This window comes from Cnephaeus nilssonii, assembly GCF_951640355.1.
Source record: "Cnephaeus nilssonii genome assembly, chromosome: 4".
Classification (NCBI taxonomy): Eukaryota; Metazoa; Chordata; class Mammalia; order Chiroptera; family Vespertilionidae; genus Cnephaeus; species Cnephaeus nilssonii.
In genome coordinates, this window is record NC_137075.1 from 62625977 (window position 1) to 62641361 (window position 15385).

General features: G+C 51.4%; 1 protein-coding gene and 1 pseudogene across 2 annotated transcripts in view; one reads left to right on the forward strand and one right to left on the reverse strand.

Annotated features, from left to right (window-relative positions):
• The window catches only part of TLN2 (talin 2), a 410048-nt gene that overhangs the window by 362568 nt on the left and 32095 nt on the right, over positions 1-15385 (forward strand). The window contains 5 exon segments of the mRNA XM_079767908.1: positions 592-775; positions 4180-4305; positions 4494-4610; positions 7033-7218; positions 11065-11172. Of these exon segments, the coding sequence (XP_079624034.1) occupies positions 592-775; positions 4180-4305; positions 4494-4610; positions 7033-7218; positions 11065-11172 (721 nt within the window).
• On the reverse strand, positions 12397-12751 carry LOC307097558 (large ribosomal subunit protein P1-like; annotated as a pseudogene). Its single transcript has one exon. The product of its transcript is annotated as a large ribosomal subunit protein P1-like (transcript).

A 15385-nucleotide genomic window follows, 5' to 3' on the forward strand; every position in this document is an offset into this window, starting at 1 on the left:
CTCACCAGTCCCAGCAGGATTGGGAGCACGGGGTGGGGGCAGGGACAGTGAGCTCGTCCATGGTTTGGGGTGTGGGACTCTGAGCCTCCAGTCTCTCCAGGAATGGCTCTTCAGGCCCCACTCGAAAGGCTGGTGCCAGGGTCTCCATTGCTGCTGGAGACCACCTATATCCTCACCCCATGTCCAGCGCCCTTTCCCTCTCTCCTCAGCACTAGGGCTGGGCTGGGAGAGAGTCCCAGTGGTCCCCCTTCCAGGACCCAGCCTGTTGGCTCTGATGTGCTGGGAGGTTCCCTGTGTTCCCATAGCTATGACATATGTGCAGGGAAAGGGGGGCCTCAGGAAGGAAGCTGACCTCTCATTTAGCTGCAGGGCTGTTGGGCCTGAATTTTTCATTGAAGTTTTGCTAGTAATCGACTCTGTGACTACAGGGCTGACTCCTGCATGGAAGATAAGCGCCTCTGATAAGGGAGGGGAAACCTCTTCCTCAAAGCCCTTTCACAAAAAGCCCCTCTGAAGGGTTTCTTTTCATCCCACTGTCAGTAACCACGCTTGGCCCTTGTCTCTCCCCTCCCATCTGCTCGCCCCTTCCAGGGAGAACATTCTGAAGACGGCCAAAGCCTTGGTGGAAGACACCAAGCTGCTGGTGTCCGGGGCCGCGTCCACCCCAGACAAGCTGGCCCAGGCGGCCCAGTCCTCAGCAGCCACCATCACCCAGCTCGCCGAGGTAGTCAAGCTGGGGGCCGCCAGCCTGGGCTCTGATGACCCCGAGACCCAGGTACGGGTAGTCCTGGGAAATGGGGAGTCCTGGTAATCCCACAAACACTGACACCAGGCCTCAGAAGAAGCCAAAGGCAAAATGGGAACTTGGAAGCAAACAGTGTGTGTGTGAGGGTGTCTGTAGTTTGGGGACGGTAGGATGACCTTATCCAGGCAGGACTGTGGCATGGACTGCAGGGAGGGGTCAAGCCAACAGATTTGAGAGGAATCTGTACAGAAGACTCAGCTGGGCTTGGTACAAAATTGAATGCAGTGAGCATTTGGAGATAAGGGAGAGTGAGGGGCAGGGCTGACCCCACATTCAGGCTAGATCGGTGAGTGGGGGTGGCTCCACGTATGGAGCTCCCTGGAGGGAGCTAGCTTGGTCGGGGGATGAAGGTAAGTTCCGTTTGGGGCATGTTGAATTAGAAGTGGCAGAGGGACAGGCAGGCACCGCTAGTGTGTGGGCATGAGCCCGCTCAGGTACAGGGATGTGGATCCAGGCGTGGTTGCCACACAGACTGTGACCCCAGAGCGGGGAACGTGTGCATAGGAGAAGGGGGCTTCAGGAGGAGCCCTGAGGAATGCACGATTTAAGAACATTTAAGGAGAAAGAGATGAGTAAGGAGATCGAGAATCAGGTACAGCTGCTAGGAGGAGAGCCGGGGAGACTGATGTGAATGGGGAGGGTGTGTTCCAACCCAGCGATGGCTGAGGAGTCAGGAGAAGGGAAGGTCTGAGAGCTGGCCACTGGCCCACGTGACCTGGAGGGCAGTGGTGACCCCAACCAAGGCCGTTGATGTGGAGTGGCAGGGAAGCCCGGCGAGGGTAAGAAACGAAGCCAGCACCTGTAGACACCCTACTTGAGAGATTTGGCTGTGAAGTGGGAGAGAGAACTGGAAGGGTAGGGAAGGGCTCTGTGCTCTTACACTCTGCTCTGATTTAGCAGTTTCATTGGCGTTATCTGCCTATGTCCCTCAGCCTAGACTGCCAGCTATCAAAAACAATAATCACAGCTTAATAATCTTTGAAACCTAAGCCCCCAACCCAGTTCCCAGTACATACTGGATGCCCATCAAATATATGTTCACCTGTGTTTTTTGTTTTTTTGGATTTTTGTATTTATTTTATCTATTTATGTATTTTAATATACTTTTTATTGTTGATAGTATGCTCACCTGTTTTTAAACTAACAGCCAAGTGCAAAACTTACATTCCCTCTGTTCTCTCTATCCCAGCACCATCACATGTAAACACTTTCCTTTTCACTGATGAAACAAATAGGCTAGTAAACCAGTCTGTTTGGCCCATTTGGACAACATGGGTAGAGAGCTCCCCACCATTCTGTGCCTGGATCATCGACAGTTACTGTTCTGATGAGCACAGGCCGCCAGCTCTGCTCCCATGTGGCCTGGCGAGAAGGGAGGGAACCCTGCGAATGTGGCCGCTTTACTCCTTCTGCTGGATTTCCCTCTGACAGCATCAGAGCTGCCCTTTGCCATTCGAAGTCTTCACAGAAATCCCTGCCTGCATATTGTTCCTACCCCCGTGGAGGAAGAAAAAGCTTGAAAATGCATCCTTGGGGTGGGAACTCACGCTCTCCAAACCTGGCTCAACTTTAGGAGAAGTGACTTGGCCAGAAACTGTTTAAATCTTTGAATAGAGAAATGTATTGAATTGCTCAGTCTTAACTCCCAAGTGGTCTAGATATCCTAAAGCTTCCATTTCTAATGAGACCTCTAGAGGGAAATGTCCCCACTAGCCAGCCAGTTGTCCAGTGACCAGGGATGGGACAGGGCAGGTGGGAAAGTGGCAGCTCTGATGCTTCTGTCCCTCAGCCTCCTCTCTCTGCCTCTCCCTGCTACCGCCTCAGGAATCAGTGTTAAGTCCCCACATATCAGCCCTTCCCCATGAGCCCCATCACAGCCCACTTGCCCTGGTTTCAGAGGTTGGCCACGGTTCCATGCGTCCTGTGGGTGAGAAGGCACGGGATGGAGAAGGGGGCTGTGAAATCGCAGTGTCCCCGTGCTTGCAGCTAACGGGGACTCTCACTTTCTAATATGTGTTTCCGCATACATTGTCCAGTTCATCCTCACAGCAGTGCGGGGAGATGGGCAGGGCTGGTGTTGCTGAGCTCGTTTGTAGGAGCCAGAGCTGTAGAGCGTAACATAGTCTGGAGGTGAAGACCATGCCCTTGGGGTCACATTGACCAGAGTTCAAATCCCAACTTTCCACTCCCAATCCCTGGAAGTGTGGGCATAAGCATTTTAGTTCCCAATTGAAATGGCAGTGGTGAGGACTGAATGAGATAATATGTGTACGGTGCCTGGCTCAGCCCCTGGAACACTGCCCTCAATAAAGTGATGTTGCTGTTGTTATTGAAGTAGGAGTTGTAATTGTAGCACCTGGACCTAGAAGAGTTTAATGTAATGCCCATTGTCACGTGTCCCTGAGTATGGCTGCCACTCCAGGTTCCAAGGCCAGCACACGGAAAGACAGTCTGTGTTCCATTAGAAGAGGGAAGATACTGTGTTCTGTGGGTACACACCTGTGTATTCATTCATTCCACGAGCACGTGCTGAGTGCACACTAATGTGTCAGGCCCTGTTCTGAGTGTAAACTCACAGGCAGGAGTCCAGGCCGGCACTCCGGATCTTACATCCAAGTTTACGTCCAAGTCAGGGGAGAAGGCAGAGGTGTTTAAGAGAATGAATACTAAAATAATTCCACATGCCAATAAATGCTGTAAATAAAACAGGGCAAGCTGATGGGGTTGCAGTGTGGGTGCGGGTGTAGGTGAGTGTGGACAGGATTCAGTTTGGGTGGTCCAGGAAGGTCTCTGAGGACATGACATTTGAGCTGAGACTTGGAGGATGAAAAGAGACAGGTTCCAGACAGAGAACAGCAGGAGCGGAGGCCCTGAATGGGGGATGGGTTGGGCCTTCCAGTGGGGAGGAAAGACCCATGTGCCTGTAGCATGTTGAGTGAGTCAGAGAATCTAGGAACCAAAGCCGAAGATGCAGGTGGGTGGCCAGGGAGGCCTTGCAGGCCGGGATATGAGGCTCACACTTTGTTCTCAGCATTTTTGGTCACCAATTCAGAGCACAGGTGAATGGTGCTGCCTGTCAGGTGTCTGCTTAGCCACCTCATTCTTTCCGTAGGCAGCGTGTCCGCAGAGCTGCCCTCTAGGAGGTGTGTAAACATGTCAAATAGCCTGGGAGAGCTTTTCAAAGTCTGGATAATGGATCTTCCTCCAGACTCCTGCATCAGAATGCCCAGGGGTGGCTCCCAGGACTCTGTGCATTGCAGGTTTGAGAGCCACCCACTTAGAGACCCAGCTGCCCCCACTTGGGCTTGTGCTCTAGGTGAAGCCAGTAGGTGACTGCTTGGGGTGCTGCTCACCGGGGCTTCCTGCTCTTTCAGGTGGTGTTGATCAACGCCATCAAAGACGTGGCCAAGGCCCTTTCAGACCTCATTGGTGCTACCAAGGGAGCTGCCAGCAAGCCCGCTGATGACCCCTCCATGTACCAGCTCAAGGGGGCTGCCAAGGTAGAGTGGAGCCCCAACTAGGGGTGAGCATGCAGGAGGACTGCTGGGGAGAGAAGCCCAGGGGACACATCGGAGCTCCATTCTTGCTTAAGGAAAGGCGGTTTTGCTCATGGCATCGGATCTGGAACGGAAGGGGTAGGGATGAACCCTCAGTGCACTGTTTCCTCTCAGCCTTTCTTCCTGTGCAGGTGATGGTGACCAATGTCACCTCCCTTCTCAAGACTGTGAAAGCAGTGGAGGACGAGGCCACGCGGGGCACCCGGGCGCTTGAGGCCACGATCGAGTACATGAAGCAGGAGCTCACGGTGAGGAGCCAACATCACCTCCCTGGGGCACCCATGTCCAACAGCTGATCCCAGCCCAGGCTTGTCTGAGATTGTGAGGATAAAGAGGTTCTACCCGGAGCGCCTGAACTAGGGAGGCTCACTCCCCTGCCTGCCCGAAATCCAACCTGGTACTGTCCACCCCAGAATTTGGTTAGGATCAATTTATAATTGTAATTAAGGAATCGATTGAAATGTATCATTTAGGACAATTCAGGTTTAATGACACTAAAATTGCAGCATGAAACCAAAGCATTACAGAAGATTCCTGGCAAAGGGAAAAGTCAGTATAGCCATTTGAGTTTTAATCATCTATACCAGTGGTCGGCAAACTCGTTAGTCAACAGAGCCAAATATCAACAGTACAACGATTGAAATTTCTTTTGAGAGCCAAATTTTTTCAACTTAAACTTCTTCTAACGCCATTTCTTCAAAATAGACTCACCCAGGCCGTGGTATTTTGTGGAAGAGCCACACTCAAGGGGCCAAAGAGCCGCATGTGGCTCGTGAGCCGCGGTTTGCCGACCACTGATCTATACAATAGTGTAGCCACACTCACGGCCCCTCTGGATTCCCGTTGCAACCAGCAACACTTCACTCTTGCTCATGTGTGGATTTTGGAGCCTGAGATTTGCCTTTAGAAGAACCTGGATGCCTTCACCTGAGACACTGCCCTTTAAACCCCAGCTCCCTTCTCTTTGAAGTGTCTGGTTTCAGAGAAGTCCATCCTGTGTTCTTTCTTGCCTGGCTCCAGTGTTGCTGAGTGAGAGGGTCCCGGTGCTACTGTGATATGGATATCTACCTATGGTGGTTTTGGTTCCGTGATGATTGGACTGACTCGCCCTAATCCCTGGAAACAGAAGTATGCTGGAAATGAGTGTTTCAAACTGAGAGTTCTTTCTAATAGGAGTTCTGGTTACAGATTCAACTTCTTTTTGGAGGTGGGGATGAGGGACTGGCCTTTGCTGCCAGTTGTCCTGCCTCGTTAGAAGGTCACCTGTGAAGGTCACCAGCCCTTGAGGGTCAGCAGTGGAAATGAGTGGCTCTCTTGGGCTTTGGTGATGGACCCTGGTGTTCTTTTCTCCTGTCTTTAGTGAACCCACCTTGGTTAATGTTGTGCTAAGGAATACAGGTGGTTTCCTTAAGTACTGCTCCCTGGAACTTACCTGCCCACATGGGCTGGGGCTTTCCTACCAACATCTGGACACATGTTCTGACAGATGTGAGTGGGCCTAATAGTGGCAATGGGAGGAAATTTGAAATGTGGAGCTTTCCTGGGACATTATAGACACATGGTCAATCTAAGTATCCCAGTGTGATTTCAAATGGACCCAGATTTGAAGTGGACACAGGAGGTTCCAAGGAGCATGAGCCAGGAGGGTCACATTCCTGTGGAGGGCTCTGTAAGTGTGGCCTTCATTCCAGTGCAGCCTTCAGGGGTGGGCCTCGGGGGTGGGGTTCTACCTTAATTGCAGCTGCCCATTTTTAGGGGAAGTGATGTTTGACACTGATTGGCATGTGACAAGGATGATGGCTGGGCCCTCCTTTCTCAAATGAGATCAGGGAAGACTCCCTGCTGAAACGTGGCTGCTCAGTACTGAACACAGCAGCCCCAACGGGTGTGGGAGTCCTCACGGGCAGGGACAGGTGCACACTCAGCACACAGCCAGGGCACTAGGCACTCATGGTGGGGAGACAAGCCTGATGGGCTGGAAGCATGAATGGGTGGCTTGACTGACAGGTGGAACTTTGAAGTGGTATATTCACTTGCCATGGTTAATTTGTTCCAGCTCCTCTGGAGGTGTGTGTGTGTGTGTGTGGGTATGTGTGTGTGTGTGTGTGTGTGAGATGTGTGGTTAAATAATTCACAGTGTCATTGTGGCACACTCCACATGAACACCTATGCACAATTATGCAGTTATATTTGTAAGACAGGCCAAGAATAGAGGAAACAAAATGTTTCATTTCCCCCAGCCCCACACCCCTTTAAAGAGAGAGAGGTGAGTCCAGATTGATGCATCCAGGTCAGCCAGCATTGGGACTGCAGAGTTTCTGGGGATGGAAAGCCACAGACCCACCTTCCCTGGGGTGGATGGTTTACAAACATTGAGTACCCATTTTTGCAGACAGACAGGTGGGTTAATGCTATAGGTACATCGCTCTGCCCTCATTGTTCTCCTAAATGCCGAGTATAGGTGTGCAAGGCTGATCCATGTTAGAATCTTGAAAGCAAGAACGATATTACTATGCTCAAATTAAATTTCTCATTTCCTGCCTTTTGCTTTCTTCCTGTTGCCGGCTCAGTTTTCAGACTCTGAGCTGCAGCCTGGTCGGAAAAGAATAAATTATTTTTGTACTTCCCTTTTTTATTTTTTTTTCCACCTCTTCCATTTCTAACTTCCAGGTGTTTCAGTCAAAAGAAGTACCTGAAAAGACATCATCACCTGAAGAATCTATAAGGATGACGAAAGGCATCACCATGGCAACAGCCAAAGCCGTAGCAGCTGGGAACTCGTGTAGACAGGAGGACGTGATCGCCACTGCTAATCTGAGCCGGAAAGCCGTGTCAGATATGCTGATGGCTTGCAAGGTAAAAGCCTTGGTGTTGTTCTGGATGGATGGATAGTTCTCTGTCATGATTGAGTTGTTTGGTTTAGTCTGGAGTAGGCGAGGGGCGGGGTTTGTACACAGGAGCAGCCCAGCGCCTTGAAGTAAGGACTAAAATGCATGCTGAAGGCGTGTGCGCTTCAGCCTGAGGGAAACAGATACTAAGTTAGTTCTGCGTGTGAAGGGATGGAGTCGCCCTGCTGACTTAGCCGCGCTCACTTCTGCCTTAACAGACGAGAGTATAGTGCAGGCCATTCTGACAGCAGGAAATGGGGACAGTGGCCTTTTGTTCCAGGCCCTCCAAATGAAAGCTGCCTCCCTCGCCTGCCTGTACCCTTTCCTGCCTCCGTAGGTCATCCATTCTGTGCGAGGAGGGGTGCTGCCGTGATCGGGGGAGGAAGTGAATTAGAGGAACAGAACAGAACGTTGGGGAACTGCCTTTTTGCTCTCTGTGCCAGGCATTTTGGAGAAACTCTTCTGGTTCTCAGATAGATAACTAGGGCAGCTGCCCTGAGCCAGTGCTTTGTAAGGGAGCTGGGGAGACCTGAGCTTTATGACCTTCACTTTTTTTTTTTCTATTAAGAAAGTGAGCCATAAGAGAGAGTTCTCCATCCCCTACATCCGTTGAGCACCAGCCTTGCCCCAGGGACTCTGACATCTGCTCAGTGATTGATTGGTGACTCCCTGCAATGATGAGCAGGGGGGTGGACCACAGAAGTTGAAAACTTGCTATTGCAGCTACTGCAGCGTGGGCATGAGGGCAGCGGGTGCAAGGTCCACCTGATGGTTCCTCAGAAGGGGTAGGATGAGTTGGAGGTGGTGTGCAAGGGCCTCGTGTGGGAGACAATTTACTGTTCTCCTGGGCGTGATGGAGGGTGGGACTGTGGGTGGCAAAGTCATAGGGTCACATTCATGAGGGACCTCGTGTTCTGGACCAGGGAGTTTAGACTCTCTTCTGAGGCCACGAGTATTGGTCATTTTGATGTGCTTAATGGAATCAGCCTTCCAGAAAATGATGACTCCAAAAGGGATTCCAGTCTCAATCAGATAATAGTACCCGCCTAGCAAGATATGGCCCCCGTGCCACCAGGTGTGCATGCAGGGCACCTCGCAGTTTTGGAAGGGCTGTCATATATATTCTCATTTGGCCCCAGATGGGAAGGGCAAGGGGAATTTTCCTAATATGATGGATGATGAAACAGGCTTGGAAGGATTGAGTGGCATGACCGAGGTCACACAGCTACTTACTCTCAGAGCCAGGACTGAAACCAGGTCTCTGAGCTCGCAGCCAGTCTGTCTCTGCTGCCGTGGCCTCCCAGCCACCGCGCTCAGTCAGGGTCACTGTGGCTGAGCAGCGACAGGCACTCTGTCTCCATTACAGGCACGAAATGAAAGGGGACATTTGGGGGGAAATGATCCAGCTGTAAATGGCAAGCAGCTCTTATTTTCAAGTCTCTTTCTTCATACACATTCCTCTGTTTGCAGGAGGGGAGGTTAAGTTTTAAAAAAACTCATTGGCCCAGCCTCAGCTCCTCCCTGGATTGGGCCATCCTGACTTTTCAGGACGAAAACAACAGCCAGGCTTGCTGACAAGCGTCCCTGCTCAGCCCTGAGGCTCCTGCTGGGATAGGATTTATTTGGCAGGCTGACACTTACATTTCCTTTGGTCTCCTGTATTTCCACCCCTTTGCAGAAAGGAAGTGAGGTGCATGCAATAGGGACTATATAGCATACCAGGGATGTTGAATGGTGGGTGGAGAAGGAACCCTTGTGCCAAGCAGCGGGCCAGGTTGCCGTGTGAGGCTAAGCAGGGAATCCAGGGCAGATATGAAAATGCAGTAGGTTATATACTGGCCCGTTTTATCAGGAAGGAAGGATTACACTAATTCCTTAGGTGGAGACTTCCCTACATCCTAAATTAATTCTAGTGTCTGCTGCTTTCTGATCTTACTTCTATGTGCATAGGTTTACATTATATACAGTTTTATATCTACTGTTAATAATTAACATTAGATGGTTGTTTCTATGTTGTTATGAGGCATTATAACTGATGCTTTTAATGACCACAAAATACTCTGTTAATGAATACCATCTTTACCCTATCATCAGATATTCAGGTTGTCTGCATTTTTTTTTTATCATAAACTTTACTGCAAGGAACATCTTTGGGCATATCTGTTTTTTCTATGTTTTGGATTATTTCCTTAGGCAAGACTCTCAGAAGTTAGAATTTAGTGGATAAAATGATAGGACTTTTTAATTACTGCTGGCTTGCTCTCCCAAAATGCCCTGCCAAGTTACAGAGCCGGCAGCAGTGGACAAGAGCACCTCAGCCTTAGCGCCCACACGGCCCTGAATGAGGGCCTTCCACGTCAGCCCTCCCAAAATGCCCTGGCACCAGACAAAAGCAAGTGAATCTGGTCCCTCTTATCTCCTTTTCCCTTTCTCCCCCTCCCGCACCCCACCTTGTATGAAATGGAGGTGACACCAGGCAGCATCGCTGTCTGCATCTCCCCCAAGTGTGTCTCACCAGAGCGGACACGGGGCTGTGTCCTCACACCTGGAGACACGGGAACGAGGATGACACATGTAGTGGCGGTGAAGAACGTGGCTCTTAACATGGTTAAGCTGTAGTTATGTGCATGGCATGGCTCCTGCCTCCGAGGCCAGTGTGTCCTCAGTTGAGTAAAACTGGACTCATGAATGACAGATGCTGGCCACTGAATTATCCCTACTTCTCTCAGGGGGGTGGGGGCAGGGTGTCAGGTATGGGGAGAGCCCACAGGTGTTCCACAAGCACCCCCCCATCCTAGGAACGGGGGCTTGACTGGAAGAAATGTGGAGTCCGGTTACTATACCCTGTCCGTCTTGACCTGTTACCCTAATGTGTGATTCTTGTGTGTCCTGATTTGTGATTTATTTACAGTTTTCTATGTATTCTTGTATGCCCCTCTCAAGTTCGGGAAAGAACTTGAGAGGGGCATACAAGAATACATAGAAAGGAAGAAAGGTCGTTAAATGGGTAGGGTTCCTGGATTTAGCAAATTAAAAATAAGGTGTCCCCTACCTACATTACACTTTTGTCATTATTTATCTGAAATTCAAACTCAGCTGGGCATTCTGTAGCTGATCCAAGCAACGCCGTGAGGGGGTGTGCCATCTGAAATGATAGATTGTGAATGACGCGCCTCGGCAGGTCACGAGGGCACGGGAAAAGCGCCGAGTGCTGCATCCGCCCTACGTCCTGCTCGGCTTATCTGGGCCTGTATGATGCGAGGCGCCCGAGGGTCCTGGGGAGCGCGCTGCCTGCAGGTTCCCAGGAGCCAGGGGCCTGTGACCCCGGCGTGGTCAGGTCACAGCGAGAGGGCCTGGCGGCGATTAGCTTGTGGACAGGGTGGGGCCGGCAGGACTGCTCACGGCTCTGAGGAGACGCAGCTGACCCTGGGGCCGCACATCTCCCTAATCATGAATCCTTCCTGACTTCTCAGTGTCTGGGGAATTTCATAAAAGGTGGGGTGCGGGAGGGGGAGAAGGGGAAGAGGAGATAAGAGGGACCAGATTCACTTGCTTCTGTCTGGCTCCAGGGCACTAAAAATGTCAAGACACAGACTTGGAAGGAGCCTGCTGTGGAGATGGGGGGCAGGGGACGGTGGAGGACCACCCCGCTATCCAGGGGGTCAGGGCAGGTTTCTCAGAGGTCGCCGACGTGAGGCAGCAGGAGTTCCAGAACCCAGGGTCCAGGCTATAGGACACTGCCGGGCTGGAGACCCCACCTGGTCCTCCGCTGGCTCTTCCTGTTTTAAGATGTCACGCTCCTTTCTCTCTCCAGCAAGCATCTTTCCACCCGGATGTCAGCGAGGACGTGCGTGCCAGAGCCTTGCGGTACGGGACGGAGTGCACCCTCAGCTACCTGGACCTTCTGGAGCACGTCCTGCTGGTGAGTGGGGGCGTGGGCCAGGCTGGAGAAGAGCTCATTCGGCGCAGACCATCCTTTCCTCGGGCAAACCCCTCCGAGGGCATTGTTCAGGCTCTGAGTGCGAGGCCGCGGCTGCACCGAGGTGCTAGTGCAGGCTGGGGAAGCGGCAGGGAGAGTCCAGAAGGGCCTGGCTCTCCCGTTGCACCAAAGAGGCAAAACAGGCATGGAAGGGGGTTGGGCGGAGTGAGGGACAGAGCAGGTGGGGACAAGTCTCAGGAGGTCCTCTTTGGAAGGCCCAGTCTGTCCCACGAGGACACAGAAGGCTCCTGAAAGAGCCACAGCAGCCTCCACAACAAGTTAGGAAAAACATCACCAGTGCTGCGGGTGACCTACTAGCCTCTCACGACTTCCTCTAGTCCTTGACGAATGGCTTAGACCACGTTGAGAATGAAGCTTCCTTTCCTCTGGTGACCTTCCGCCTGCCTGGGGCGCCAGCGTGGATCCGGGTTAAGAGGCTGAAATGAAGACTCTGGCAAGGGTGTGGTGGCTGAGGCTGTGGCTGTGGCTATGGCTGTGGCTGTGGCTGTGGCTGTGGCTGTGGCTGTGGCTGGTAGATGGCCCACACGGCAGCCTCAGGCTTGCACCAACTCCCAGTTCCTAGGGTGGCTTGCCCCTCCCCCCAGGCCCTAAGGGCCAGACCAGAAAGTGTATCGGGTGCGCGTCTGTGCCTGCCTCCCCCAGGAGCACGTTTACAACGAGGGAGGTCGGGGAAGGCCAGGGCCTTTCCAGGCAGAGTGCTCCGCCTCCTCAGAGGGAAGGGAAGTCCTACGTGACAGATTACCGCCTTGGTCCTGACCAGAGGACCCCGGACTGACTGAGATTACATTCCTGGAGGAGGTTGAAACTGCAATTAGATCACATGTTAAGTCTTGCTTTGGTGTCATGGCTTTAGCACAGGGACTCCATTTGGGCCTGTCCGGGGCTTTCTCTGTCACAGTCCCTCCCTTTTGACCAGACTCTCAGCTTGACTTGGAGATGTGATCAATGGAAGGCAGGAGCACCACACTCCGCTCCAGCCCTGCAGTTCTGGCAGCTTTCAGAGTCCCTGTGTGATAGCCACAGGTGTGATCGTCACAGGTCATGATGATTTTGCTTAATCCCTGTGACATTCACAGGTCACATCTTCAGGTTCACTCCCCCCACCCCCCAACCCCCTGCCCCAGAGGTCAGCTTTTGTTGAAAGTGTTACAAAAGAGGTTTAGTCAAAAAACCAAAGCCCCTATCATCATCATATTCCTCAGATTCTTCTTTCTTTGCCTCCACTTTCTTCTCCTGAGCTGGGCCGCCTCGGTGGAGGGGGCAGGGCCTCCGGCTGGTACAGCACCAGCTGCAGGGGTAGGTCCACCAGCCCCTGCCTTGCAGATGAGACACCCAATGTTGACACTGGCCAGAGCCTTTGCAAACAAGCCTGGCCAGAAAGGTTCACCCTTTACACCAGCTGCTTTAATGAGGGCATTGGTCTTATCCTCCGTCACCGTCACTTCATTGTCGTGCTGGGTAAGGGCCGAGTAGATGCAGCGGGCTCCGAGACAGAGGCCATGGTGAGGGCGAGTGCTGGGCGAGCGCTGCCAGGAGCGGTGCTAGTCGCAGGAAGAAGAGGGCCTCACCCCAACGCCGTGGCCTTAGCTTCCTCGGAAGAACTGAGCACCTTACCGGCAGCTGGGGAAAAACCAGGTTCATTCTCTTTAGACTGTCCTTCTCTTTGTTCCTTCCCTGACAATCCAATCTTCAGTAGATCATTTGCTTGGTGGTTAGTAGCTGCAAACATGTGTTTAGAGCTTTTGAGAGAACACAATGTGCCAGAGAAGTTATGATGATAAACATAAAAAGGGTAATTTCTAGTATTTGGAATGTACTTTGGAGCCATAGTCCCCAAGACCCAAACCAGTCAAAATCAAATAGTGAAATTCAAAATACCTTGTTGAGGGTGTCACCTTTTTAAGCCACGTGGCTTGCTCCGTGGTTTTACATAACTGAGTTTCAGTTTCGCTAGAAGCGTTAATCCAGGTGCATGCTGGCCACAGCACAGACACCTCCTTGCTCAGCTACAGGATAATCTAGGGCTCTTCTGTTGTTAAGAGCAACTTCGGACAGAGACTGAAAGGATTTTTATTGGGCAGCTGTTGTTTTAGCAGTGGATTCTGCAGTGTTTTCAGAGCCAAGGAGTGGATCCTGGTTACAGCCTTATTTTTATTTATTTCAAACTAGGGACCTGCCAAAGGAAGTGAGTTCTGAGTCATGGTAGGTCCTTTCTAACTCGACAGTGTAAACTCAGGGGATTTGACCCAGGACTGTGTCTGTGCGGATTTGTGAACAGTTGGATAACCTAAGAGGCATGGCCTGTTATACACCAGCCATTGAGGAGAATGATAACCACTGAGGACAAAGTCCTGCCAGGCATTGGCCTCCTCCACTGTGCACTGTTCATGGCCAGATTGGAGTTTTGATAGCAAGTCCCAAGTCTGACAGGTAAACCCCCCACCATGGTCATGGTCTGGGAGATGAGGATGATGGGTAGCATCATCTTTCCAGGCCAAGGCTGGAGCGAAGGAAAGAGATAAGAAGAAAGGGTTTCATGTTTGGTTACAGTGTGCAGTCTTGATCCCGGGCCTTGGGTGAAAGCAGTCTGCACTGATGTCAGCTGTTTCTCTTCCCCGTCAAAGTGAGTTGTAGGTGTGCAGTGTCTGTGCAATGTCAGGTGGAGCCTTCCTTAGCTGTGACCCATAGCACGGGGCCTTCTACTGCTCAGCAGCGTCAGTGGGCGGGAGTATGTACTTGGTAAGGTCCCTTCACTGGGGCTCGAGAGCTCCTCTGATGATGTGTCCAGAATCCCCAGTCACCAGGCCCTAGGCTGTGACCCACAGGATCCTTTAAAATGGGATCTGGGGTGGCATCTTTAACCTATTGATGATAAGCTGGAGCATTAGAAACTTAACAGCAGCTGGTCCTAATAGCATGAGACAGCAAGGGATCAACAGAAGGTTGAAAACCAATAGGCATCGGTCTGCTGGTGACTATCTTGTGTGGAGTGAGATTATGTTTCCCAAAGGAGGTACTGTGAACACTCAGCAAGACCCAAGGCAATACTGTGAACACTCAGCAAGACCCAAGGCAATACTCCTGGGGGAGTCCAGGAGCTTCAGCAAGTTTAGAGATTTTAAATTTGAGGGTCCCATTAATTCTTTCTACCTTGCCTAGCGACCGAGGGGGATAAAGACTGTGATAATTCTGAGAAACTTGCAAGTCTTTCCATCCAGGCTCATATGATTTGCCCAAGGAAGTGGGTGCCTAGATCATTGGAAATTGTGGAAGGTACACCCTAAGGGGGAAACACATTTTTCTAACAGCCTCTTTGCCACTGTGAGGGCATCGGCAGTAACCAGTCAAGCCTAGAAATCCACGAAGCGGTTGCTTAGTTGTGGGTCTAGGAAATCCCTGGCTTAGCTTAATTCCTTTTGGAGACAGCTGCGTTCCTTCAGCACTGAGATCACGACCTGGGTAATGAACACTGTCAAAAGATCATTGAAATGCTTCCTTAGAGACTTGGTGTCCTTTTCAGTGAACTGTTGCAGCAAATAAATGGAATCTTCCATGGACACCTCTTTGGTAACTGAGCTCAGCAAGAGGTTATCTACACGTTGTGAAAAGGCCACTTTCCCTGGGGACCTGGAGGATGTTTAAATCTCGTTGAAATACTTAGGAGAACTAATAGGGGCCTCTGTACCCTTGAGGCATGACTGCCCGGGGACACGGTCACTTACTCCGTGTAAAGGCAAGTAGATGTTGGCTGTGGGGTCCTCAGGGATGTCGAAGAGGGCTGAACAGAGGTCTGCAGCAGTGAGCCGCTGAGTCTGGAGGAACCTGACGACAACAGTGTTCGGGATTAGAACTGGGAACCGAGGAATCGGTATGTTATTAAGAGCTCTCAGGTCCCTCAAATCCTGGACAAATCGCCATCCTGTTCTCAGCATAGAGAACAGTTAGCCCCCGGCATTTAGGTCTTCTATGGGTGTGAGGCCTTGTATGGACTCAGGCTTCAGTGGATGTTGAGGTAATTTAGGGAGAGGTTTAGTTATGTCTACCTGAGTCTCTATAGGTTCTGTACTCTTTATTCTTCCAATGTCAATTTTAAAGGTAGTCCTTAGCCCAGTCAATGTAGCTCAGTGGTTGAGCA